General features: G+C 44.1%; 1 protein-coding gene across 12 annotated transcripts in view; it reads left to right on the forward strand.

Moving 5' to 3' along the window:
- FBRSL1 (fibrosin like 1) overlaps nucleotides 1-24,810 on the forward strand; it is a 539,862-nt gene that overhangs the window by 435,558 nt on the left and 79,494 nt on the right. For 11 of the 12 annotated variants that reach the window (XM_086761184.1, XM_086761185.1, XM_086761192.1 and 8 more), the window contains exon 6: nucleotides 3,812-3,865. The exons of the other annotated variant lie outside the window; for it this stretch is intronic. In XM_086761184.1, coding sequence (XP_086617310.1) covers nucleotides 3,812-3,865 — 54 coding nt within the window. The remainder of the gene's footprint in view (nucleotides 1-3,811; nucleotides 3,866-24,810) is intronic. 12 annotated transcript variants of the gene reach the window in all.

Genomic DNA, 24,810 nt, shown 5'->3' on the forward strand with positions numbered 1-24,810 from the left:
CTGACCAGTGTGTTGCTTCCAAAGTCTGTGGCAGGGCTTCGCTTTCCGAAAAGGTGGAAAATGGTGCTGAGTTTAAGAAATGAGGATCTGCATAAAAAAATTAGCGATGTTTCTGCACCCTGTAGAAAGGTCACCATCAAGGAAGATGAAAATATATGTGACTGGTACTGGTGGAAGGATTTGACTGCAGGTGGTGACGCTGGTGTGGTAATCTTCCTCGCTGCCCTGTCCCGTTATTCTGCCAGAGTTAGATAGTGACCCCTGCACTGGCCATCTCACAGTTTAGCATGAGAGCATCTCTCAAGGCGGCTGATGTCATTTTAAACAGTAAGAATGGCAACCTGTGCTCATTAGTTCTTGTAAACTTAAACTAGGATGGTGCTGTTGTCCTGGATATAGAAAAATAAGTTTTCCAAAACATCCATTTGTACCTTATAGGGCTGCATTGAAAGGGTTAAAGTTAAATAAAATGTGTATTCCTTCGTACTATAAAAATAAACCTTACTTTCTGGTGGATGGTAGAAGAGCTAGAGTTTGCATGAAGACAGCATTTCAGGGTGGCTGTTTATGTTGTTACAAAAGATATTTCTAGCTTGCTTACAAAATGAGATTTTAAAAAAATATATTTTTAATTTTGAAAGTACTCAGCCTAGCTTACGTTCTTGTGGAAAAAAATGTTGCCGTTAAATTGCCGTGGAAGGTAGCTGTGAGGTTTTTAATACTGAGTTAAAGCAAGCTGTGTACGTTGTTTGCCATAATGTTTCTGTGGGGGGTAAAAAAACATCTGTACGTGGATTGCTGTTTCTGCAGTAACTACTGTACCAGAGGAGAGTCGGGGACATAACGGGTGGAGATCTTGGTTTTGATTTTTTTTTCCATGGAATAATCAACAATAAAAAGTGCTTAGGCTGCTAAGATACCTGCAACATCCTTACTCCAAGCTGTAGGTTATAAAGTTATACACTGTAGTCTGCCTTCAAAATGGTTGGAAATCCTTCATAAATATCTCTTTACCGCATACCTTCTCTCTCCCTGGATGATTGGCTCCCTAGCAAAGCCTTCCGTAGTGGGTGTACTGTAATCCTTTTATGTTACTTCTTCAGTGCAGATTACGCAGCAAGAAATAATTAGGAGATTAATTTTCACCTGTCACTGCCAATAATAGATAACCTTGATACAGTGACAGGGCTAGGAATTTGGGGAGCGGAAAAGCGTTTAACCCTGTAGTGATTGCTGCAGGGACCTGGCAGAAAATGGTTGCCAGAACATGACCTCCCCGCTCGCTGTCACGAAAAGGGAGAGACGTGTTAGTCTTTCAGCTTCCTTGTCTCCCGTGAAGGCTTTGCCTTTATCCGCAAACGTGCGCTGTACAATTCGCTCTGTGCTGCGACGGTGCCACACGCGCCTCCTGCTAATCAGCCCGGAGCAGACATCGGAGACCTTTGTAGCCTAGTCTTTTAATTCAAATGCAGTTCTGCTGCTTTTCATGATTTCAATTCCCAATCTGACTGGTATTCCTAGTCTGCTAGGGAAAGGAGCAAACTAATGAAGATGGCTTCATTAGGCAGAGTGCAATCTAGCCCTTGCTTCTCTCCAACAAATGCAGCTGAAAAAACATCCCAGAAGTAACTGTGCTTTTGGTCTTCAGAGAAAGCAGAGCTGAGGTGCTTCTGCTCCCTTTCAAAATTAATTACTAGCTCATGTCGGGTGAGCTTAAAAATATAGCCTGTGCTCTAAGACAGTGAAGGTAAATGGGAAGGAAAAAACCACACCACCTTTCCCCCTCTGCAGCTATTTTATTTTTTTCTTTTGTGCTGAAGTTTAAATCTACAATCTGTTGAAAATGTAATGGGAAACCAGCCTACAGAAAATGCCATTATTCATATCATCCTGAGCTCATTTATTTTATCTGCAATAGTAATGATAAGACAGGCTGCTTGGCAATGCTGATAAGCTGAGAAATATCTTAGAGCTATTTGTAAAAGTTAAAGCAGATCTTGGTACTGAGAGATAGGGAAACTGATGAGCCTTTGGGCAATCGGCAGAGCTGAAAGCTAATAAAGATTTTAATAGGAAGGCCTCATTAGGATTAGGGAGAAGATCTATTATCTGGGATTTACACAACAGAAACGGTGGGGCAGTTTTAATTTTTGCTTCTTTGTGCATTAAATACTGCTACTGAATGTGAAGCCTTTTAACTCTGATCTGGATCTCTTCGTACGTTCAAGCAGCCATCAGCAGCTCTTGGCTGAGCAAAGATGGAAGAGCAGTTTGTGTGGGAATGCGTTTGCCAGGTGTGAGAAATGCCAGAAAGCCATCGTGTTCAGCTGTTAGAGGTGCAGAAGTAGAGTTGCCTGCAGGGGACTGGGCGGGAGGCTTTCTCAGTAGTGTCTCCTCATCTTTGGGTCCTGAAGAGCATCTTTAGAAAGAAATTGACCTGTTGCGTTGTGCTGGTTCTCTTGATGGTGACTGAAATACTGTTGCCGGACTGGATGGCTTGTCTCCTCTGTTCAGCCTAACAGGGTGCTAACTCCAAGTCCCACAGTGGTGGCTTTTTCTTACGATCACCGTATGGATAAAACTGTTCTAGCGGCGGAGCTGTCTCCCGTGCAGCTGGAGTTGGTACATAGGGTAGGAGTACTGTGCCACGGGTGACCTGATCGAGTGGTTTGGTAGTTGTACAACAGGACTGATTTTAGCACCATGCGCATTCTTGTATGTGTGATGTACAAAACATTCACTCTTTGAGGACCCTTAGTGTGTGCAAAGACCTCTCACGTGGTTCTCAGCTATGTTACTCCTCACACTTAGTGTGGTATGTAAGGTGCATGTAAGCTGCTGAAAGAGCGTTAGTTTATCCAGGGTTCACAGATGTATTTAATATTTTTTTTCAAAGATCATCCAGACTTTTTTTTGTGGTTGAACTGGATTGTAAAGCAGGAGGAGAGGCCACATTGGAACATTCTTTGGTTTGCTTTTGAGGTCTAAGCCATATTGTAACCTGATTCTGCTAACCTACAGTTTAAACCGTTTTTGCACGCAGCTGATGAGATCTGGTTGAACCTCTAAAGCGGATGAAAGGTTTTGTTAGGTGATACCCATGCTGGCTGTGAAATGCCACTGGTGTGACCACACCTGTGTTTGGGAGCTGTCTGGTTTCTTCCTTGTGTGGAGCACAGATGAGAACAGGAATCTCAGCTTCTCCCTGATTGTCACGGCACAGACCAACTCCTCTCCTGCTGCCGGATCAAATAACCCTGGCGGTAAATGCAGTAACATTGCTTCCCTTGAAGAGTAATGTTTGGAAAGGATGTTGTTGTATTTTCAGTTGTCGTTAATACAATGTAGCAGCCGAAAACTAAAAGGGAGCACAGCACCAGGAGCCACAGAGCATTCTATTCCAGACCGTAGCTCAGGATCTACTGGTTTAAACCAGTAGTTTCACAGGGCCTACAGTGTAATGGTAGGTTTAACTACAAGTATTCCATCTTCCACGTGCTTAAAGAACTTACTGAGAGCAGCTGCAGCTGTAATGCCCTCCCCTGTGCCCTCACCAGCATGGAGACAGATGGGCAGGGCTTGGAGAAGAGCATCCTGCACCTTGTGCCTGGGACAAAAATTTCTCATAGCAAGTTGGTGTCAGTTTATTGCAGCTTGTTCATAACAAGTCAGGTTTATGTCAGCAAACCAGCATGGCCTCCTAAAGAATTAGCGCTATTTGCACGTAACATGTTGCTCCAGCAAGGCTACCATTTGAGAAGTTTCTAATATTTATGTTTGATATGAATGAAACTTTTTGTTTTGTCTGTAGACCCCAGCGGAACGGGAGCTGACTCGTCCCAGGAGTGCCTTGGTAACAAGCAAGGTATGAGATCAAGTCTCTCCAACATGGGCACTTGGGACTGATTTAGCTTGATTTCTTGCAGCTGAATTGGTTGCTGTCTCTGTCTCTCTCACTCTCTCTGTCTCCCTTTATTTTATTTTATTTTTTTTAACCCCCACTGTCTCCAAGCCAATTCACTGTTAACAGTTCCATGTCAGCTAACCTGTTAGCTCAGGGTCTCATTACACGTTTGTGATAAGGCTTCTTGTTTCTAGCACCCCAAACCCTCTGTTATTAAGGAAGGAAGTGGAAAGGTTGTCAAACAGAAGTAGCATGTGCACTTGCTTGCAGTTATCTTCTTCCTTGAGGTTTGCTTGCACAGCCAAGCAGAAAAATGTTAAAGTTGAGTTAAGAGAAGGCACGTGCTGGGCTGGGTTACCTTAATGCCAGACATCCTGTGATAATTTGTGTGCTGACATGCTGACTCTGACTTGTCCAGCCTGCTGTCTTCTCCTGTGGCAAAGTTGATAAGAGTTGGAAAAGTCTCTCGTGGCTTACAAGGGAGTGAGGATGGTGAGGGAGGAACCTGTTGTCCTTTTACGGTAAGCATGGAAAGAAGAGTCGCATCAGTAGAAACTACAATTGTAAAAGTATCTCAGAAACAACCTACAGGCAAGGTTGCTGATTTTGTATTTAGAAATTTAGAAAAAGCATTGGTATATTATGTTCTCTTCAGATATTCCCTCTGAGAACAGCAATCAGAAGCGCTACTCCATCGCCACTGCCGTGTAGTGAGCGTTGAACCTTCTGGTAATCAGGGACTGAAGCAGCCTTCAGTCCAGAATTTCTTTCATTATGAGCTACAGCAGAGAGAAAAGAGGAAGTGCTCATCCCAGCCAGGTTATAGGGATCAGTTACCTGGCAGCTTTTTACTCTGCTGTTGACCCTGATCTGTGACAGTAGCTAAAATGAACATTTGCTGAATTCCGACCCTTCTTGCGTAATTGTCTAAAGTACCACCAAGAAGAACAAAAAAACGGTCCCAATTTTGGTGCTTGGTTGGGTTTAATTTTCCACTGGTGTCTTCACTTTCAGTATCCATCAATCAGTGTTATATGTGCTTCAAGTCAAAGCTGCTGTGAAATGCATTCCCCCTGCTATTGTTGCATCTGGGGTGGGGTTATTGGGGGGAGGTTGGGGTTTTCTGTTTGTTTTATTTCCCTGCTCTCCAGGAAAAAAAAAAAAAAAAATTACGTTGTCTCTCTGGTGACCTTTATGCTCATCTTTTTTCACTATTTTTCTCTGCTGATTGTAGTAAATACCTAATCATTGCAAAGCTTTCATTTCAGAAGTTACAACTGGAAGACTAATGTGGAAGAACTGTAATCAATAATGGCTTTTTTATTAGATTAAGTTTAAAAGTCTTCCAGACCAATGTAATTCAGGATGCTCCTTTGATAGATAGTTTGTTCTTTGGGAGAACAGTTTTTTCCAGTAACATTTTTCTAGTTGGCTGGAGGATTTGTTCCATTTGACATTTTGTAGAAAGCAACTGAGTTTCAGGTTTTAAAAAAAAAAAAAGTATTATTCTCATTTTTGGAACCCAATTGCAGCCCCTTTGATGTGCCAGTTACTCTGGCTTCTCTGACAGAGGGCGTTAAATGGCGTTATATCCATCGCTTTCGTTTGTCTGTCAGTACCCTAGATTTCTCTTGTAGTGTGGTTTTTGGTGGGTTTCTTTGACTTTGTTATTAACATGTGAACAAGCTGTATCATTATAAGCACCTTCAATCCAGTGTGAATTGGATCTGGTTTGGGTAATTACCATGTCCATGCTACATCATCATGTTTAAAGCAATAACCTTTAAGAATGCAGAGGTTTAAAGGTAAAAGTATACACGGTAACTTGCAGTCAGCCCCTTACTGTCCAATCCACATTACATTTTGTGAGCATGCAGTAGATTTGAATCCGCCATTTGCAACAATTTACAGGATATAAATATATAGCTGACAGCGGGCTCATAATTTTGGTTGCTTTCTGTTATGTTCAAAACAAAACAGCACCAAGGGCTGAAAGTAGCAGTGGCTCTTTAAAAGTATTAAATCTTCAAGCCATGTGAAATGCAATTGCCATGGCTTCTTTTCATAACAGCATGCTTGTCTCCTAGAAATTATGCTATAATGAGGTTTGGTTTATATATTTTACCCCTTTCCTCATTAAAGTGCTATCTCTCGGAAGAAGCGCTTTGTGTCTTGAAATACTGCACGGTTAAAATGAAGGCAGGTTTATAAGGATTTAATGTACTTGGAAGCCAAGGTTTTGCAGCTTTATGGCAAAGATGTTTTAACAAAGGGCTTTATGGTAAGGGTGTGCTGTATTTTAGTCAGGCAGTTGCTCAAGGGAAAATTTTCAGTGTGAGCACGTCACAGCAGCAAGGAGACATTCAGGGGGAAACAGGTCTCTGAGATCCAGTTGCTGTCTTGGCTGATACTAAGTCTTAATTCTTTGCAGTTTCAGGCCCTGATTTTTATTTTACCTCTTGGCTCAAGAAAGACAAAGTCTTGTGCCGTGTCATGGAACAGCATGAACAGGTCATTTAGGTTTCTCAATTTAGTGCTCAAAGGCAGGGTGCGGGAGAGCGCACCCAGGACAGCCACAGGTGGGGTTATTCACACCTCGGGACGGAGCTTGCTTTTTCAGCCTTTTATCTCCAATATTTCTTGTTAAAATTGTACCCTAAAAGCAAGACTTTCTGAGTGTTTGGGGTTTGGAAGTGAAGAGGGCAGCAATTTGGAGCAGTTGCCCATCCACAGCTGCAGAAGACATGTCCTGGATCTGCTTGTTTCCCTGGGATACAGTTAATACCCCATGGTTTCCTGAGAGCCAGAGGGCTCTGCCATGGAAAACAGGTATAAAATTACAAGCAGACACAGTTGTTGCTGGAGCTTCTCAATAGGAACTTGCTGTTATTATAAATAAAACCATTCTGTTTTAAAGGTTAGGCAATGAAAAGCACTTAGCTAGGGCCTTGGTGGCAGCCAGGAGACATAACCTCACATCACTGAACAGTGTGTAGAGAGATGGTCTTGGAAACCGATTCCGGGTATTTCATGTTATCACTCGTAGCGCCTTCTCTTATCCATAGAAAATTGTGGTTTGCTTTGCTTCAGCCGTCTTCTCTCCATCCCCATGCCCTCAGGCAGGCTGGGAATGGGTATTTCACCCTGCTGGGCTCTAGCTTTCCAAGCAGAGCTGCAGGTTCCCGCTAGGAACCCAATACCTTTCACTTTTCCAACTTCCTCTTTCTTGCGGAGTATCATGGTTCTGTGTTACTTCCCCACAGATGAGTTAGTTACTATTTTTGCACGATGAATGTGGTTTCACCTTTCTGTTGGCACTATTGACTTCCTAGAACTCTTTATATTTCTCTTCTGGTGTTTTACACCACCTCCTAAATCCACTAGTGCTTATTGATTTTGTTAGCTCACCTCTAGAGGGAGGAGGAATGTAATGTGGAGTAACGTTTGGGAGCAAGGACGGGTGGCAGTTAATCTTGACAGTAATAAAAAATTGGCTGTGGTTGAGGCGATAGTAGTGCCTCTGTCCTGAGGTTATGGAGGACCGAGTGCTCCTACCCTGGATTTGTGCTGCGAGTGGAGCTCATGAGGGCTGCTGAGCAGTCCTTACAGGGATAGGTGTCTGTAGAATCAGGCTCGGTTTTGAAATGGCTGTAAACTGAAGACTTTTCATCCTGTTAACCAGTCCCCGGGGCCATACCGTCCCAGTGTGTGTCATCTCCTATTAGTCTCGATGCAACCAGTGACCTTGTTTGTGTGAGCGCATTAAGCACAACGTTAATGTCTAATTTGACTATTTTGAATTCAGGGACGCTGTGATCAATCACCTGAGCTCTCTTGGCAGTGAATATGGCTGCGAGGGATAAAGAGAACAGATAAAATGCATGCTTGGGCCAAAACTCTAGGAAATTTGAAAACTACTTGTGAACCTGTGTAGCTGATGTAACTGTAGCTGTTGGTGGAAAGAGGTTCTTCACTGGAAAGCAAAAGCAAGAAGTGTGTGGTCTTTCAGGTCTGTTCAGCCTTCTTCGTGCCTGCTAAATGCCCGCGTGGTAAATGAGGCTGCCAAGATACAAAGGTAGCTTTTAGAAGATGTTACTGGGAGATGTTCTAACTTATTCCAGTTTTTTGATCCCTTTTGAACCCCAGCAAGATTAGTTACAGGATGGCAAAGATGAGTTATGAGGCAGATAAATAAAAATGGCAGGCTGGCATGGCTAGATTGAAAAGTGTGGTCAAAACAGTTCTGTCACTGAAGATGTTATTTCCATTAAATGTTTTAAGATTTAATATTGATTTCAGTGAAATTACCCTTAAAAACAGGTTTCCTCCAAACCTTTATTTTTATATATTTGTTTTGGAACTACTTTAGGAGGTGGAAAACTGAAACTTTTGCTTCAAACAGGTTTTTTTTGTTTTGTTTTTAAATTGGCTTTTTTTCACTGTACGAACAGTTTTTAAAGTATTATTTATTATTTGTATTCCAGTCATGCCTGTGCACTCTAGTTATGGGCTAAACGTCATTTTGCTAACCACAAAGCAGACTGGGGGGGGGGGGGGATCAGTTTCTGCCTGAAAAAGCTTTGGCTTTGTATTTCTGACTGGGCTTGCATTGATTGCCAGTGCCTATTTTAAAAAAAAAAAAAAAAGCAACAAACTTCTCATTTTACAGTATGTTGGCTGCCTTTTTGTTTAAAGAATTATAAATACATCAGCAGATTTTCCACAAAAACACATATGCTTTCTTCCTGATGAGCATGATGACGCACTGAGAATCCTTGCAAGAGGCCTTGAATCTCCTTCAAGTAGAGGATAGCGCTGGGGTTGAAATCGAAATTTTAAATAACTCTCTTCATTAAAAAAGATGCTGGTGGAGCCTTGTTAGCAGAAGAATTGCCATTTTCTGACTAATTTTTTTTTTTGCCAGCATGGGAACAAAGAAAGAAAGGAGGAGGCAGAATAAAAGCCTATGTGAGTGTACATACAGAGGCTGCAGCTCTCTAAACTGGTAATGGTATCTGGAAAGAGTCCAGGCTGTTGTAAATATGAACTTTTGTCAATATTCCCCAAGCTTCTTTGGACTCTAGGGTGGGCTTTATTAGCTGAAGGTCACACCATTGTGCTGTCTCCCTCTCCTGAGACCTCTGATACCTTCCTGAAAGGACAGCCCATTATCCCTGGGCTTAGAAGCCAGCTTTCTCTTCAGTGGCGCTGAAGCTGATAAGCTTAAGAGGCATATTTCATCCCCCCACTGCTGCTTTCAGGAGACAAACAGTGTTTATCGTTCCTGATTAATTCCAGTTGAACAAAAAAATAAAATAGGAGGCGTGTGTGTGTGCACACGTGCGCGCATGCACAGAGATGCAGACTTGACTTTTTTTTTTAGGCTGGTCTTCTTGCGTAACGTCAACTCATCGCGCTGGCCGCAGCAAGCAGCGTCTGGTCCTGCCTCTTTGTTTTTCCTAGGTGGTGTGTCCAAAGATTGATTTAGTAACGTGCGAGGGATCCTGGGCTGTGATCAGTGTAAAGAGAAAGGGGTGGAAAGGGGGACGGGGTAGCAGCAGCCTGACCATCGAGGTTGGAATTGATTTGTGGCAATTAAGCATTAAGGTCTGCAGGAGCAGGACCACCCGCTGGGAGAGTGGCTTTCCATCACCTGCGAAAGATGAATGGCTCGAGGAGAGAGAAGGGCAAGGATTTTGTACTCAGCTACAGGAAAAGAATCATACGAATACAGTGTATCTCACTTCTGTATCTTGCAGCCCTGCTCATCACAGCTAAATCACTTTGCTGGGAACTGTATGCAGGAGGATTGGAAAATATAAATGCTAGTTGCTTCTGCCACTTTGGTGTCTCCATTTCTCTCTTTGGATCTGGCTTGAAATTTGTCAGGAGGTATCTTGCTGATTTTCTTGCTACTGTTATTTCAGTAGAAATGTCTTCCATACGTGGCTCCCTGTTTCTTAGGGTTATTTTTTTTCCTTGTACTGAGATTCACAGTATAGAATGAATACCAGTGACTAACGTGTTGCCCCTCTTAACACTCCTGCAGCTCTGTAAAATGCCAGGGTAGCATGTGCCGGTGGCTGGGGCATCTAGGGCAGGAGACGTGTGCTGTGTGCTCATCTCTGACTTGTGCAAGACACCTCGCTTGCCTGCGCCTGAGGTTTTTCGAGTGGCAAATGAGAACGTTGGCACTGTACGCAGTCCTGGTTGTTTGGATGAGCGTGTAGCTGCAGCCCAAGTCAGGTCTTTTGCAAAGGGCTCTGTGTTTCCTTCAGTTTTGTTGTGTTGTGCTTGCTGAGGTTGAGGAGTGAAAGCAGAGATCGCACGTGGCTGAGAGGAGGCTGTTGGTATCTGGACCAGAGGAGATGGTATTTCACTCCATAAGATTCAACATTCTAGAAAGTACAAATACTAGAGAGCTGCGGTGTGTGAACTGCTTTCTCTCATTTTGCTTTTTGTTCGTGTTGAACAAGTGGGCCCTGCCAGCGGGTAAGGGCCTTCGCTGCTCCGGCCTCGCCTCTGTTGAGGGCTGCTGCTCGTGCCGAGGTGCATCACGTGCTGCACCGGACGGAAGCACATCGCCTACCTCGTGAATGTTGCATCGAATCTTTGTTTTGCTTGCCACCTGGGCCGTGCTTAAACCAGATTCCTGGTACTCAGGTTACAACTAGCTGCCTTTCCTTTGCCGGAACAGACAGAGACAGAACAATATTAAAAATATTTTACAAAACTGTGTTTGCTTCTTGCCAGTAAGGACCATGTTGAAAGACGGATTTTGCTACTATGGCTCCAGCGCTAGTGTAAACATGGTCTAATGGGAAAGGCTGTAAAATAATAGGGCTGTTGGTCATCTTCGGGGGAAAAGGAATTTCCATAATGCGTTTCAAACTGGAATAGACTCGAAGCTTCGGCTGACCAAACACAACTACCAGTTCCGTTTTAAAATGTATATAGTAGCATGAAATGGGAGCGATGGGCCTCTAATAATATTTTTTTTTCAAAGATAAACTGCACAAGCCTGTGCAGTTTTTGTTTTGTGGATTGGGTTAAACTTGACATTATTCACATAAAATAGAATACAGTTACGTTTTAGATGAGAACCTCGTTAAATATACCACAGACTCCTTTTTAAGAACAAAGCAGATTTGAGGGAGAAAATTCCTTTGAAATCTTGACACAAGGTCCTGAAGCTATGTATATGGCTCTTTCTCCAAATTGGTTAACACGACGGAATGATTTTTATTAGTCCAGGGGTGCACCATAGACTGCAGCAGGATACATGCTTGCTCGGACCCCGGGTTTGGTGGTAAGTGAAATGTTCACGTGTGCTTGGCAGAGCAAGCTCTTAATTTCCCTTAAAACGGAGAGGGCAGAAATTACCTCATTGGACAAGATGCCTTTGGGCTACTGCCCACCGTTAGGTATGTCCTAGACAAAATTTATTTACTCAGTGTGGACAGATTATTTCCCTTTCCCTCCCCGAACCTGGCCTGCAGCAGCTGTTAGCAACAGAGCTTTCCACCCCCTGTATCGCAGGGACCATTTTAGCTCTTGTTGAAATATGAAGCTCCCTTCCCTTATTAAAATTAAGAACCACTTTCTCACATGGCAAAGTGATAATAAAGACTGAAATTGGATCTATAACTTCATGAAAAGAAAGAGAATTTTTTAGAAGACAAATCATGCATGGTAATACATCCATTGTTCTCTCAGTGTGTTCTTTGTATTGCTTAACTCCCTGTGAACAAAGAACCCATAACTGGAATTGTAAAAATAATCCAGGCATTTAAGTCAAAACTCAAAAGCCCCTTGGGAATCTCATGCAAAGGTGTGCCCATGAAATGGTGATTTATGAAATGTCTGAACAGGTTTGAACATCCTGGCTCTGAGGAAGTCGATGGAATTTTGACACGGACTGCAGTGGGGTCAGGATTTCACACTTGGCGCTTTGTACGTACTGCCCAGCATTGAGCAGAGCCGTCTTTCAGGCTTTGAGAAAGTCTGACTCCCTCCTCACAAGCAGGCAGGAGATTTTCTAGTTGGTTGCACTTGTGAATTCTGGTTAAGGGAATTGCTTTTGGTCCTCCCAGCTTTGTCACTTACTTAAACGCACAAACTGGAAACATGCACTTGCTTGACTTCAGCACTGAGAGCCTCCTCGAGATCTCGTTACTGATCTAGAACTTAAACTGGTTGGGAAAGTGTTTTTAAGGGTCAGCTCTGCTTAAATGAAACCATTTGGGCAGAGTTGGGACATTTTATTCCCAGTTACTATTGAGATGTCTGAACTCAGTTTGAAGTGTGAAGGTTCATTCTCTGAGCTTGAACACAGATCAGCACAAAGGTTGTACTGTAAATTGAAGCATTGAGTACTTCTTTACCTGTTTACTGCAAAATAATGTGGTTTTTAAAGTACAGGTGTATCCAAGTCACTGGGAAAGGAAGGTACTTGAATGAAAGGGAGGGAATTTCTCCAAAATTTGCATGCAGATTCAGCTGAGGCCCTTTGAAACCCACTTGAACATGGAAGCGAGCCCTGTTTAAGCAGGAGGTTGTGCCACATAACCTCTTGAAGTTCCTCCCACTTCAGTGACTGTGCTTCTCTGGTTAGGTGTCTCGGGCCTGCCAGGGTCTTTGAGCAAACCACTGGATTGTCTGACCCTGATCGTTGTAAACATGGACAGCATCTTCCTCTACTGTGTCTCAGTCCAGGGAGAGGAGAGTCACCAGAGCTGTGGCCAGTTCCCCTTTGTCCTCAGTCTTCCAAATTCCTGGTGTGGTGGCCAAATGACATCATCTGTTTAAGAATTGCTGTTGATGGAGTAAGCTCTGTATGTAATGAAAAACAAAAAAAAAAACCATAATCCCAAAAAACATGATGTAGGACTGCAAGAAAATTGAAACACTTAAGTTGCCTAATTGTAGTTCTCCATCAAGAGGAAAAGTTAGGAAAAATAATTAGAAAACTTCTAAGCTTTCGGAAACAATATCCCACAGACTGTCGTCAATCCAAAGTAATCCCATGAAGCTCAACAAACTGATTTCTAGCGAATTTGTTTGTAATTAATATTAATAGAACTTAAATCAAAAAGTGGGCTGTGCACCCCACGTGTTACTAAGAGTTGTTGGAAGGAGGAGTTGGAAACCTACCTCCTGTGTACAATACAGACATTTATTTAGGCTTCTGTGCTGCTCAGAGGATCACAGAAGTGTTGCAGTGGCTGAAAGATCGGCTTTGACTTTTCAGTGTGTAGCTGTAATGGAATATGCAAAAACTTAAAACTTCCTTGAAGGTGCCTGGAAAGACCCAACCTTGGTGTCAGCAGAAATCTGCATTGAAGGTTGCTGAAGAGAAGGACATTTCTCAGAATAGTTTGCAAAAAGTAATAATCACAACTCGGTACGGACAGTTAGAAAATGGTAGAAGTAAATGGTTAATTTTCCCCAACTTTTCCTTACCCACACACAGCTAACAGACACTTAAAAAAAAAAAGCCACCGAGGCTTGGTTGTTCCTCACTGTAGCTGTGTCTTGAGGGCTTTCCTTAATGAGCTGTCTCCTGTCCAGCAGGGAAAGAAAACAAAAGAGTTAGAGACCTTCCTTTGTCCCCATGTGATTTTAATCTGATTCATTCATTCCTAATCATCTTGAAGGATTATAAAAACAAAACCTGTTAAATCTTGGTTCTCACTTCTTTTCTTTCTCTCCCAAACATCATCATTTGTTCTTTTATCATGTTGCATTTCTTTACCCATGAATCAGCTGCCTTTTTTTTTTTTTTCCCTAACAAAAGTCGAGCGGCAGTGCTGCTTTCTTTGATTCGTTTGACACAAGTGTTCCTTGGCCTTTCATACTGAGGAGTGGATGCAGCTCTTCAACAAATTGGACCTACTTGTTTGCTGGCCTAGGCCATCTTGTTACCCAGCCAGCTGTGTTTTGATCTTGGAGGGCCGTTTGAAGATTAAATTGAGACATCTTTTGTTACTATTAAGTGCAGTAATTAAATCAGCTCAGTGTTATTTAAGTGTGGAAAATGTTGCTTCACCGGCCCATGGGTGCCTGAAGTTGCCATTAGACAGCTGTGTTGCTTCCAGTGCTAATGATGAAGAGGTAGGAGAAAAGAGCCAAGTGCTCTCTAAATAATTTTCAGCTCTTTCTGGGTTATGCCGGATCCTCTTCCCACCTTTTTGTGTGACGTTTCTCCCCCGTCTCTTCTCAATTCACAAAGAGAGAGGGTTTTGAGAGGGAACTCGACCATTTGCGGGTGGAGAGCTGGGAGCAAGTGCCCTGTCCTGCGTGGAGGGGTGGCGTGAAATGGTGTGGACATGCTGCAGCACAGGTGAATTCCCTGGATGGGCAGCTGCTACTCCATCTCCAAGTTTGAAGGTTGTTGGCTCTGTGAACAACAAGGGAGGCTGAGATAGCAGGATGGATGCAATAAATGAGCAAAGTTGGCTGCTTTTCCCCCCCTTCTTCTATAGAGGGGAGTCTGCCAGTCAAGTCAAGCACGGCAAGTATGTTTGTTCCCATGTGGGTCATTGTAATACAATTTGCTGGTGAAGACTGGCCTGACTGTGAAGTGGTGGCACCTGGGAGATGTAAACCCTGGCTTAGGCCAGGGCTGGTATCATTCAGAGGTGACCTGGGGTGAGAGTCAGTTGCCCTTCCTGGCCCCGTCCGCCTTCTGCTTACCGAGCAGATTGCTTTGAGAGCAGTGGCTAGAGGTGATGATTGGCAGCAGGGAGCAGGGCAGAGAGATTCTGGAAGAGAAAGCGAGATCCTCAGTGGGAGAGACAGTTCTTTGGAGGTCGAGTGTGTTTAAATGCCGGGTTAAGTTGCACAGCAGTATTGGTTCATTGCTACTGGCAGCACTGATCACTTGAGCGTTGCCTTGCTCTTTCCCATCGTGCCCTTTAGAAACCCCGTCTTACCTCCTGTGTGCAGCTGAACATACAGCTTGCTGCTCTTGTGGTTCCCACAATGAAATTCGGCAACTCTCACTTCTTGATGGGGAGCAGCAGACAGGATCGCCCGCAGCTGGTTTCGGCTGCCCTGCTGCCCACTGAGGCGGAGCGGCACGCTCCTTCCCCAGGCCCGCGCTCCAGCCTTGCTCCTGGGCCGTCTTGTTAGTCTGTCCTCCTGGATGCACCCGTCGCTCCGGCTTCCATCTCCAGTGATTGCCCAGCAACATCTATTTGCATTGCTTTGTATGCTTCTGTGTTTTACAGAGGGGGAAGTGTGTTTGCACTTTGCGAGTGTTTCTGAGCTGTGGCAAGGGCAGAAGTTTGGCAGATGGGTGGAGATGAAAGAATCAGGAGCATGATGAGTCTGTTTTTCTTACCTTGTTTAAAATTGCCTGTTAAAATTCAGCAGCCGCACCTCCGATCAGCCTAATGGTGTCTGCCATGTTGCGAATACAGAGTCATTAGTTGGTCCAATTCATGCATGCTGAGGTAGGAGGGTGATGTGAATGCAAAGGAGATGGAGAGAATAGAAGCTGGGGGGGCAGAGGAAGGAGGGGGAGAAGCTTGGTAATACAGTGACAATGAAACATACGGTAGTCACACTGGAAAACTTTCTCCTTCATTAGCAGGGATCTGTTGAGTTTCTGCTCACATTAGGGTAATTAACACGAGTACAGATTGTTGAACATCTGTGCAGTTTAACTATATGGCCGGTTCCCAGGCTTTAAACAGGGCTGCGAGGAGCCAAATGCAAAGCAGTATGAAAAGCCCACACACTATTCATTTTACTGAAATTAGCATTTCTGGATGAAAGCTGATGTTGCACGTCGGCTATAAATTTCTCTGGTCTCTTGCCAGGTTGGCTAATGATCTGAGGTTAGTGTTTGTTAATAATTTTTTAAAATTTGTTACTTTTAATATTCTGGAGGGGAAGTTTCTCTCTCGCTCTTCTTTTCTTAAAAGGCAAAACAAAAAGCAAGCAAAACAAAGCATATGGGTGTATTTTATCTAATGTGCTTCTAATCTTTTTCCAGCGGATACCCAGGAAGGAATTGCTGGTTCAGCCTCCTGCAGGGGCTGTTGGCTTTGTGAAGCCACCAAGGCTTTTTTTTATATTTCTGACCAAAGAGCAGTTTTAATTTTCTAGCCCTGTAAATGCCTGGGAGGCTCCGCTTACGATGTGTTGTAGATATGAGCTGTGTAAATAAAATGCAGAGTTGTCTGCAGGGTGGTGGTTACAGAGGTGCTGCTTCTCCGCACATGGCCGTCCCATAGCTGTGTGTGCGCAGGGTATAGCTGTATTTACGGAGAGCCTTCTGCCTTGATTATCCCAGAGGACTGTTGTTTTGCTGTGGCATCTTGGAGCTTCCTCCTTGCTCATTTTTACCTTGCCGGCTGAGAGCATCTGTGACACGAGGCTTGACAGACTCTTGAGCGTAATGGTTAGCAGCAGCCAGCTCTCCGCAGAGGGCCCTTCACGCCAGAATTACCTCTTACACCTTGCTCCGTCAGAGCCAGTGCTTGTTGGCCTTCAGGCTATGTCGCAAGACCACTTAATATTTCAGGTTTTTTCCTTCTTTTTCCTTGTGTGGATAGGGACAGGCCATTTTTTCCTTAAATGGATGATTTGTGAAGCCTTCTTCACATGGGTTTCCTCACACTGATAATACATGGTTGTGTTTTTGACAGCAAATTTCAAGCATCTTTTCACTTTGCCCCTAGAAATTTTCACTGGGAAGCTCAGACTAATGGTTTCAACACATGACCATCCACAACCTTCTCAATGTGATTGCCCTTGTGACTTTTTTCTAACCGTCTTTTGGTGTTTTGCAGTGTTCCAGTTGTGTATTGACTTAGGTGCTCTGGCTGAACCTATACTTAAGCCTATGAGCAGTATTACTGCATACCTGGCTACACAAACACACCTGGTTTTGTATACAATTAAATTAAACAAATTTGTACCCTGCTAGAAGCTTTTTGTGGAAGTGGCTGTGCATTTGACTCAAAGTGTGAAGGGTGTGCCAGGAACCGTAAAACCTTGTAACTTAGAAGTGAGCGTGCAGAGATCCTGTATCATAAAGACACTGGCATTTTTTTCTTAGTCATGTTATCTCTTTCAGATACAGATTTTAACATATGCTGAAATTAAAAAAAAAATAATAATAATAATTTTTTCCACTAGTGGAATTGCAGTAAGGCGGATAGCCCTTATAGCTGGGACACAATTAGTGCACCATGTGTGTCAGGGAATTTTATTTTAATGGCGAAGACGTTCATGTGTGAAGATAAAAAGCTTACCAATGTGCATAAAAATAATAATCCTCATTAGTGCTACTTTGTCCCTGCTGTTTTCGCTAAGCAAAATAATTTTGTTCGTGGTGGGTTTTTTTTTAAATGTAGTCCCTGTCCGCTGATGTGAACAGAGCTGACCTTTGAAACCCTACTTAAATTTTAAAAGGTTTGTGTATTTTTTTTGTTTAATTGGGAAAGAAGGGGACTTGGTGGCTTGGAGGAAATGTAATTCTTGCCAAGAGTGCAGTGATTTGGTCCTTGAAGTCACCTTCAACTCCTGCTCTGTCGTGGCTTGCGCTCCAGGCCAGAATTCAGCTTGGCATCATTTGAAGTTGATGAAATTGTTGCCATCACACCCACCAGCTCCTCCACAGTCTGCTCACAAACATCAGAGCTTGCAGAGCTTTGTATCTTTTGTGACAAAAAAAACCCTTTTCTGGGACCAAAATATATCTTCAGATTTAATCCTGCAAATGTGTTTGCTTCAGGAGCACCATCACCCACGTGGCTGTAAGACAGCTCTGTAAATCCTGTGCTCGCTGTCTTGTCAGTGCAGGGTCACTTCCAAGGGTGACCCACAAGACAGACTTGCTGAATCATATAAAACTGTACAAGTTTAGTTAAATATGTGGTTTATTTTTGAAGCACTAATTTAGTTAATCTAGTCCAAAGGGAAATTCAGGTTGGCCTACTTACTCTTGTAACAACTTTGCAGATAATTATTAGAGTGTGTGTGTGTGTGCACATGAGTGCACACCGGCTTAGTTAGGAAAAGAAAAATTGTTTGAGTAAAATGTTTAAGATCTACATTTGATTTCTTATACTCTTCATAAAGGATGTCAGAAGGTGGCACGTTGTATGGTAACAATGAGGGGGACACATAGCTCAGAGAGCATCTGTTTCAAGAGGGCAGAGGGCATTTGCCCTTTCACAGAAGGGTGTGCAGTGAACGGAGCATTGAGATTTCCTCTGCAGTAGTCTTCCCAAAAATGTCCTGACCCTTTGGTTAAAAAGTATTTGCTTAAGCCTAAATTGAAAAAAAAACCTTTTTTTTTCCAAGGGAAAGTAAGAGATTGTTACCTGGTTTTATGCAATTGTATCTTAAACCAATGAATTAGCTCCACGTAGACGAGTCTAAGGGCAGACCAAAAGAGTGAAAGAAGCAGGAAGAATTATTGGAAGAGACTGGATTTCAGGAGGATGACAGAGGGAGTTTCTTAGAGTCACTTCCCTCCTCTTGAGCATGGGTTATCATATTCCAGAAGCTGTAGGACTGAAGAATGCAAGGCAGGAGGGATGGATGTTGGCATTTTCTGTTAAGATAATTACTCCAGCAGTGTAGGTATTTGATGTGTGTAAAAGCAAGTATCAAAATATTCTCATGCGTTGTTTGTCTTTCTCAGTGCTGATGGCAAGAGGGTGGACGAGGACCATGCTTACAGGTTTTTGAGACGTGGTAGTGCTGCCTAGTACAGGAAAGTGTAATTGGAGAAATTGTTTAAATTAATCACTGTGTTGCTGTGTTACACAGTTTGGGTTTTCCGCTGGATGGTGGTCAGTACTACTTTGAGTGTTGGTCAAATTTTGTTGCTTAAAGTTGATGAAGATGTTCAGCCCTACCAAGGTTAACGTCTCTGCTCCCTAGATTTGTACCTCATGTACCTCTGCTTGGATTTTATTTGGTCTCATTCTAGGGGTACTCAGCTCTATACAAGAGAGTCGTGCTCAGGAAAAAAAAAAACAACAGTATTCCTATTAAAACAAACAGACAAACCTGGATTTTTCTCACTAACTGCTAGGCAGAAACCAACATCTGGGGAACTGGGTCTGTGGAACTGACCATGAAATTAAAGGGCTGCTCTATCTGCAGATAACACTGCCAAAATGAAACAAATTTTTCCTTTATTAACACTCTCGCTCAGCCTCAGCCCTACTTCTTAAGAATATTTCCTACAAACTGGACTTAAAATGCCTGTTCTGTTCCTGAAGAGACGAAAATAGTAACACATCCAGAGAAGTGGTTTCAGGATTTTGTAAGATCACGAAACTGCAGCTGGTGAAACAGAGCTATCAGTTACATGGCTGTATCTGAGGCCGCAAATACTAATTTCGCTTGCAGTGAGATTACTTGTAATGATTTTCCTAGCAGATTTTTCCAGCATGTATCCAGGGTATCCCTCCCTGGCTGGGAGGCTGTAGGGCATGCACTGGGAAACTCAAGGGCATCATTTTGAAGGACTCCCAAAGTTTCCTTGGAGGTTTCGTTTCATTCATCACTAAGCTAACTTCTGCAAAGCAGCACGTTCTCTTCTTCTACAAGATCACTTTGAACAGCTAGTTGCATGTACTTAAATACCTAAAATAAGCTCAGAGAACTTGAGGCTGTTGCTTTAGCGAGGCTGCATATCCTCAGCCACCTCTCCGACTTTTATCAGACCCCAGACATCGTACTAACCTTGCGGTTGCGTGGTTGGAATTGTCTCCATTGTGTAGACGGGAACACTGAGGCAGATTGGAAATTACTTGCCGCAGGCCGCCTAATGCTGACAATAGACCACACAGTCCCTCAGCCTCTTTCTATGCCAAAACCATTCTCTTATGTCTGTGTATGGAAAAAAATAGAGCAGAGAGCGGTATTTGTTGTGATAACAATGTGCGTTCAGTCCCAAAAGGCCATCGGACAGTGATGGATACATTGCTGTGAAATTAAAATCGCCGAGAGATGCACAGAAGGAAAGGCTGAAATGGTCGTTGCCGTGCACGTAGGTGGACACGGGAGCACGCAGGCGGTGAGATGAAGCCAGCAGCATTAGCAGGGTCCATCAGCCCCCGCGCCAGGCAGCCCATTTGCATTCTTCTGTCGGGGAGTTGGAAGCTGCCACGGAGCAGTTTATGCTCCAGCCCGCTCTGGCCTTGAATTATGCATGACCAATTTATCATGCCCCCAGCTGAAAAACTAATTGTGTCCCTGGGATATATTTACTAGAAATTGTAGTTTGCTGTGTTGGGGTCCCTGGAGTGTCCGGCAGAGCAAATGACTGGGAAGTCGGAGCGTGTTCAGAACAGGACTCCTGGCTCTGCCGGAGCCATCGTGCTGTTGATAGATTTTTCACTTCGATTGCCTTTCCGAGGATTTCCTCCCTCCTTCCTATTTTTCTTACACTGCATTACACTTAATCGGGCTGCAGGAGTCCTTCCAGTAGTCTCCAGTTTTAAAAAGCACACTGACATGCCTGAAAAAAAGGCAATTTATTCAGGAAATGCCAACCGGGCTAGAGGGAAGGGGGCTGGTTTCTTCTGTGTGTGGTTTTTCTTTTTTTTTTATAAGCTCAGTGTGGCTTCATGTAATGTCTCCAATTACCGTGAACGTCCCCTCCCTCTCCAGGTCTAGAGTGATGAGATTCCCTAATTACTGTCATTTGAATTAGAGGTTGGGGAGGAGAAGATTTCTTCATTTCTTTCATACAGAGCTCATGGGGTGGGCTTAAGCTTGCAAATGGTATTACCAGTGGGTCTGGCGCCAGAGCATGGGATGCCCCAAACCGAATTTCTCAGCGATGAAATGCCAGCTGTCAAACCTGTATCTGGCTGTGTAAACCCTCTCATAAGGTGGAGCTGAGCCATAACGATCATCGGTGGGGGCGAGGTTTGAAAGGGAAGAAAGCGATTCACTGATAAATTAATATCACCGAGTTCTGTCTGTCCTCCCCCACTTGTCATGGGAGGAGGATGTCAAGGAGTTAATCGCAATAAAAGAGTCAACAGTAACACGACTTCAGAGGCAGAAGAGCCCTCTGGAATCTTGTGCTCCCTTTTTGTTATCCTCCGTAGCCAATCTCGTATGCTGCCGCCTAACGCAGTTTGCAGCGAGGAGCCCCCATGTCTGAGGGCAGCGGGAGCCGTGCCAGCTTCTGTCCGCATGGCTTCACTGCTGGCAGCGCGAGAAGATCAACCGGGAAGTCTGCTTTTCAGAGAGACTGGAGGGGACTGCAGGCTGGGACTTCGGAGAGAGGGCAGGAGCCTTTCTTACGGCCGTGCTGAAATGGGCTGTGCGCTCGATAGCCGGGCTGTGCTCTCCCACTGCCTTGATGGGATTCAATGCATGTCCTCTTGAGGGGAGAGCTGTAGGAAGTTAATTGGGCTGGAATAAAGGTGCTGGCAGAGGTGCTTTCTTAAGTAAATTCAAGATGTATGGACTTGTTTGTGGAAACTTTGCAGCAAGTGTGTGCATGGGAAGTTGAAAGAAGTGAAGGTGGTTTTATGTTGTTTCTGAGTGTCACAGATCTGGATCAGCTTTTAAACATTCAAAAGCTCTCTACATCTTCCTTCCTTTTAGTCCCCTCACTTTGCATTCATTATCAGTTCCCCTAAAAGATCTGGTAAAAAGATTTTGTTCGGATGACTGCACATCTTGCTGCAGAAAAAGTAGAGCAGATCTGCTGTGTGATGAAACCATGCTCCTTTTTGCTGAAATACGTGATACAGACAGCATAAAAGATAGATCTGAAGCTTGTAAAATCGTATCAAAGAGAAGGCATAAACAGGTTTTTTCCTGAATGCGGCTAGCCAAAGCAAAACTAAGGCTACAGAGTTCAAGGTTGGCATGGACCACCAAATGAGGACTAGCCAGACTGTATCTCGCAAACCTTGGTGAACTGGAAATAGGCGTGAGTCTGGAGGGGATGTCCTGGCAGGATGCGACACTGTAAGGTTGCTTTGTTGCCTTTAAGCTATTGCATCTGCTGATTTCCAAAGAACAGTGGACTGTCATGGAGCCCCGTGGTTCAGTGGGTCTCTGTGCAGAGAGGCAAAGGAAATTTTTGAGCTGAGATGTACGGATTATACAGTCTGTTTTTCTGGAGGGTGCTGTAGCTCTTAGGATATTACTGTGCTTTTTGAGGAGAACGCAAAACAGACAAACTGGGAAATAGGATGGAGACCACTTTCATGTAGCAGCAGTTGTACCATTAAGGAAGGGCTAGGGTAGGAATACGGATCACAACAGCTTTTGTTAGTGTTTTTAGCTGCAGCAGCTCAGTGTCTGGGTGCCTTTGCCCTTTCATTATTGAGGACAAAACACATTAGCGAGTCCAGGTTGTGCTTCTATTGCTGGTGGTTCTTATTAGCTTGTTAATGATCTTCTTGGGTTTTAAGTGCCTACAAATGTGAGTTCTCTGATAACTTGAGTTCAGGGCAGCCATCCTTGGCAGTGTCCTGATTTCTCCTATGAAAATCTTCCATGTTTTGTTCTCTTCCAGCCCCTGTTAACTGGTCATTATAAACTGAGGAAGAAAACACTGGCACTGTGTTGCCTTATGGGTATTGCTCTTCCCTGAACTTGCCTCCTATGCTCTTTCCAAGGGAGCTTGTCTGGCTGGCAATTGACAGCTTCTGAGTGGCTCTACTGGTTTTTCTTCCTCTGTTTTATTATTCAAGCCCTTTTGGCTTTGCTGCTTTTCTTCAGTCTGTTGCTGTGCTGTGCTGGAGTTGCCTCAGCTGTTTGGTTTTCCTCCGTGTGCTTCGCTGCTGCTGTGGCGAAGGTGGGACGAGAAGCTGCAGCGCTGCGAGGGAAGAGTTGGGTGCAGAGGAACCCACAAACAAGCCACAGCAGCAACCCAAAAGATGAAAATAAGATGGCGGAATTGGGGTGAAGAAGAAGTCAGCGTCTGTTTTGTAAGAGGCTACGTGACACAAGCTGACCGTCCCCACGCTCTCTTAGTATTTTCTCACCCAGAGATCCTGTCCTCCACCCTTTTCTTTTTCCTGTTTTCTCCCTTCTGTAGCTGGGATACACTTTGGTGACAATTTTAATTTACTCCTGTGTTTAAAGTTATGTAAACAGAAAACCACGTTGTGATCAGCAGAGAGAGTTTACGTGCCTTTTTAAGATGGGGAATTTTTTTGTTCGTGCTTAAGGGTTAGGGGAAATTACACTAACATCAGCTACAACTTAAATATAGTACTTGCCACCACAGTTTCGAATTGGTGTGAATGTAGTCAGCTAAAACACCATTATAGCTTGGAAATTTTGGGGCAAGGAAGGTGGAGCCCCATGTCCTCAGCACAATGTATTTCTGAGTGGCAATGTGTTCCTCCCAGTCAGGAACGAGAACTAACAAAAATAGATGGGAGAAAGGGGACAACACGTTTTTTCTCTTGATAAAACCATGGAAGCATCTCTGGAGACGTGTGCCCGTACAGTGGCACATCCATAGCCCTGCCGTAGGGAGCTGTGGAGGAATTCGGACAGGGACGCAGGAGAATAAACCTCGCTGCTCTCAGAAATCCTGAAAATGTCCATCAGAAACGCTGCAAGTATTCAGAGGCTGCTGGAAGCGTTCCAGTATCGGAGTCTTTGTCTCCATCCATCACAGGCACTGCAATCTTTGTGCCCCCAGCTTCAAACAAGGGCTTCACGCTGTCCTTGCAATCTGCCTTTATGCAGCGGAGTGTGGAGGCTTCTAATTACGAGGCCGAGATGCGCGGCGGGTGGGGAGGCGTGCTGAGCCCCACAGCCGCGTACCTGATTATCCGTTGCTGAGGTCGTTAGAAGGGTTACTCCTGAGTTTAAGCCTGCTCCGCAAGACCCCTAATTATATGCTGCTCTGCAAGTTGCATTAAAAAGAAATTGTTGAAAAGACAAAGGACAGAATAACATTTCCTCCCTCGTCTTCCCCTCTCTCCCCCCCTGCAACACACACAGACACACACTCCCCCACCTCTCCCTGCTGGGCCCAGAGCTACTTTTCACGCTTGAGTTGGTGCAAGCTCTGATAAAGCCATTGAAAGATGCAGCGGGGAGACGGAGCGCTCCCAGGGACAGAGGGAAGCAGAAGAGGAAGCCAAAGTAAAATGACCCCCTCCCAGGTAGATACAGCCAGGCACTGCTTGCTGAAGGAGTTGTCCCACAGAGCAGAATTAGAGAAGAGATTAACCGTCCTTTATTGTTTTGTTTCACTTCCTAGGGAGCAATGTAATGTGGTTTCTTCCATCGTGAAAAACCTGCTTCAGCTGGAGCTCCGGGAAGCCTGAATCACTATAGATAACGCATTCAAAGTGCAGTATCCCTTGCACATGCTGCCAGTTTTCATTTTAATCTCCCCAGACATCAAAAAAAATTAAAATGTAAAATTCTAAGCTATGCAGTTGAGTGACGTGAAGGCTGCACTCGCTGCAGTGCAATTTCCAAATCTGGGACATGCACACATGTGTCCATCGCTGTCAGAGATAACGGTTTTATGTGTGCTTTCCGTGAGCCCGTGAAGTGTACCGCTAGCAGAGATAGAGAATTGAATGGGTTCTTCATTACCACATGTCTGGACTACTAATGAAACTAAACCCAGGTTGATAACGGTAGCACTACATATTTCTAGCGCTTCTTGGTGCAATGGTAACATTTTCAATTTGCAGTAGAGATTGTTATAGGGGTATCTGCAGTACCGAGGGTAACGTTTCCTCAAGATTGCTATTTCAAGGGGTGGGGGTTTTATTACTCTTTGCGCAAGAGTGGTACCTGAAAGCCTGAGTGACGGCCCAGGATTTCACCGCACTGGGTGCTGTACAAACATGGAGGGGGGAAAAAGCATTCTCTGCTCCAGATTGGGGTTTTTTGAGGTGTGGCTATGGAGTTTTTTCGTTGCTTTTGTA

Source organism: Chlamydotis macqueenii, chromosome 17, assembly GCF_036417535.1.
Source record: "Chlamydotis macqueenii isolate bChlMac1 chromosome 17, bChlMac1.mat, whole genome shotgun sequence".
NCBI lineage: Eukaryota > Metazoa > Chordata > Aves > Otidiformes > Otididae > Chlamydotis > Chlamydotis macqueenii.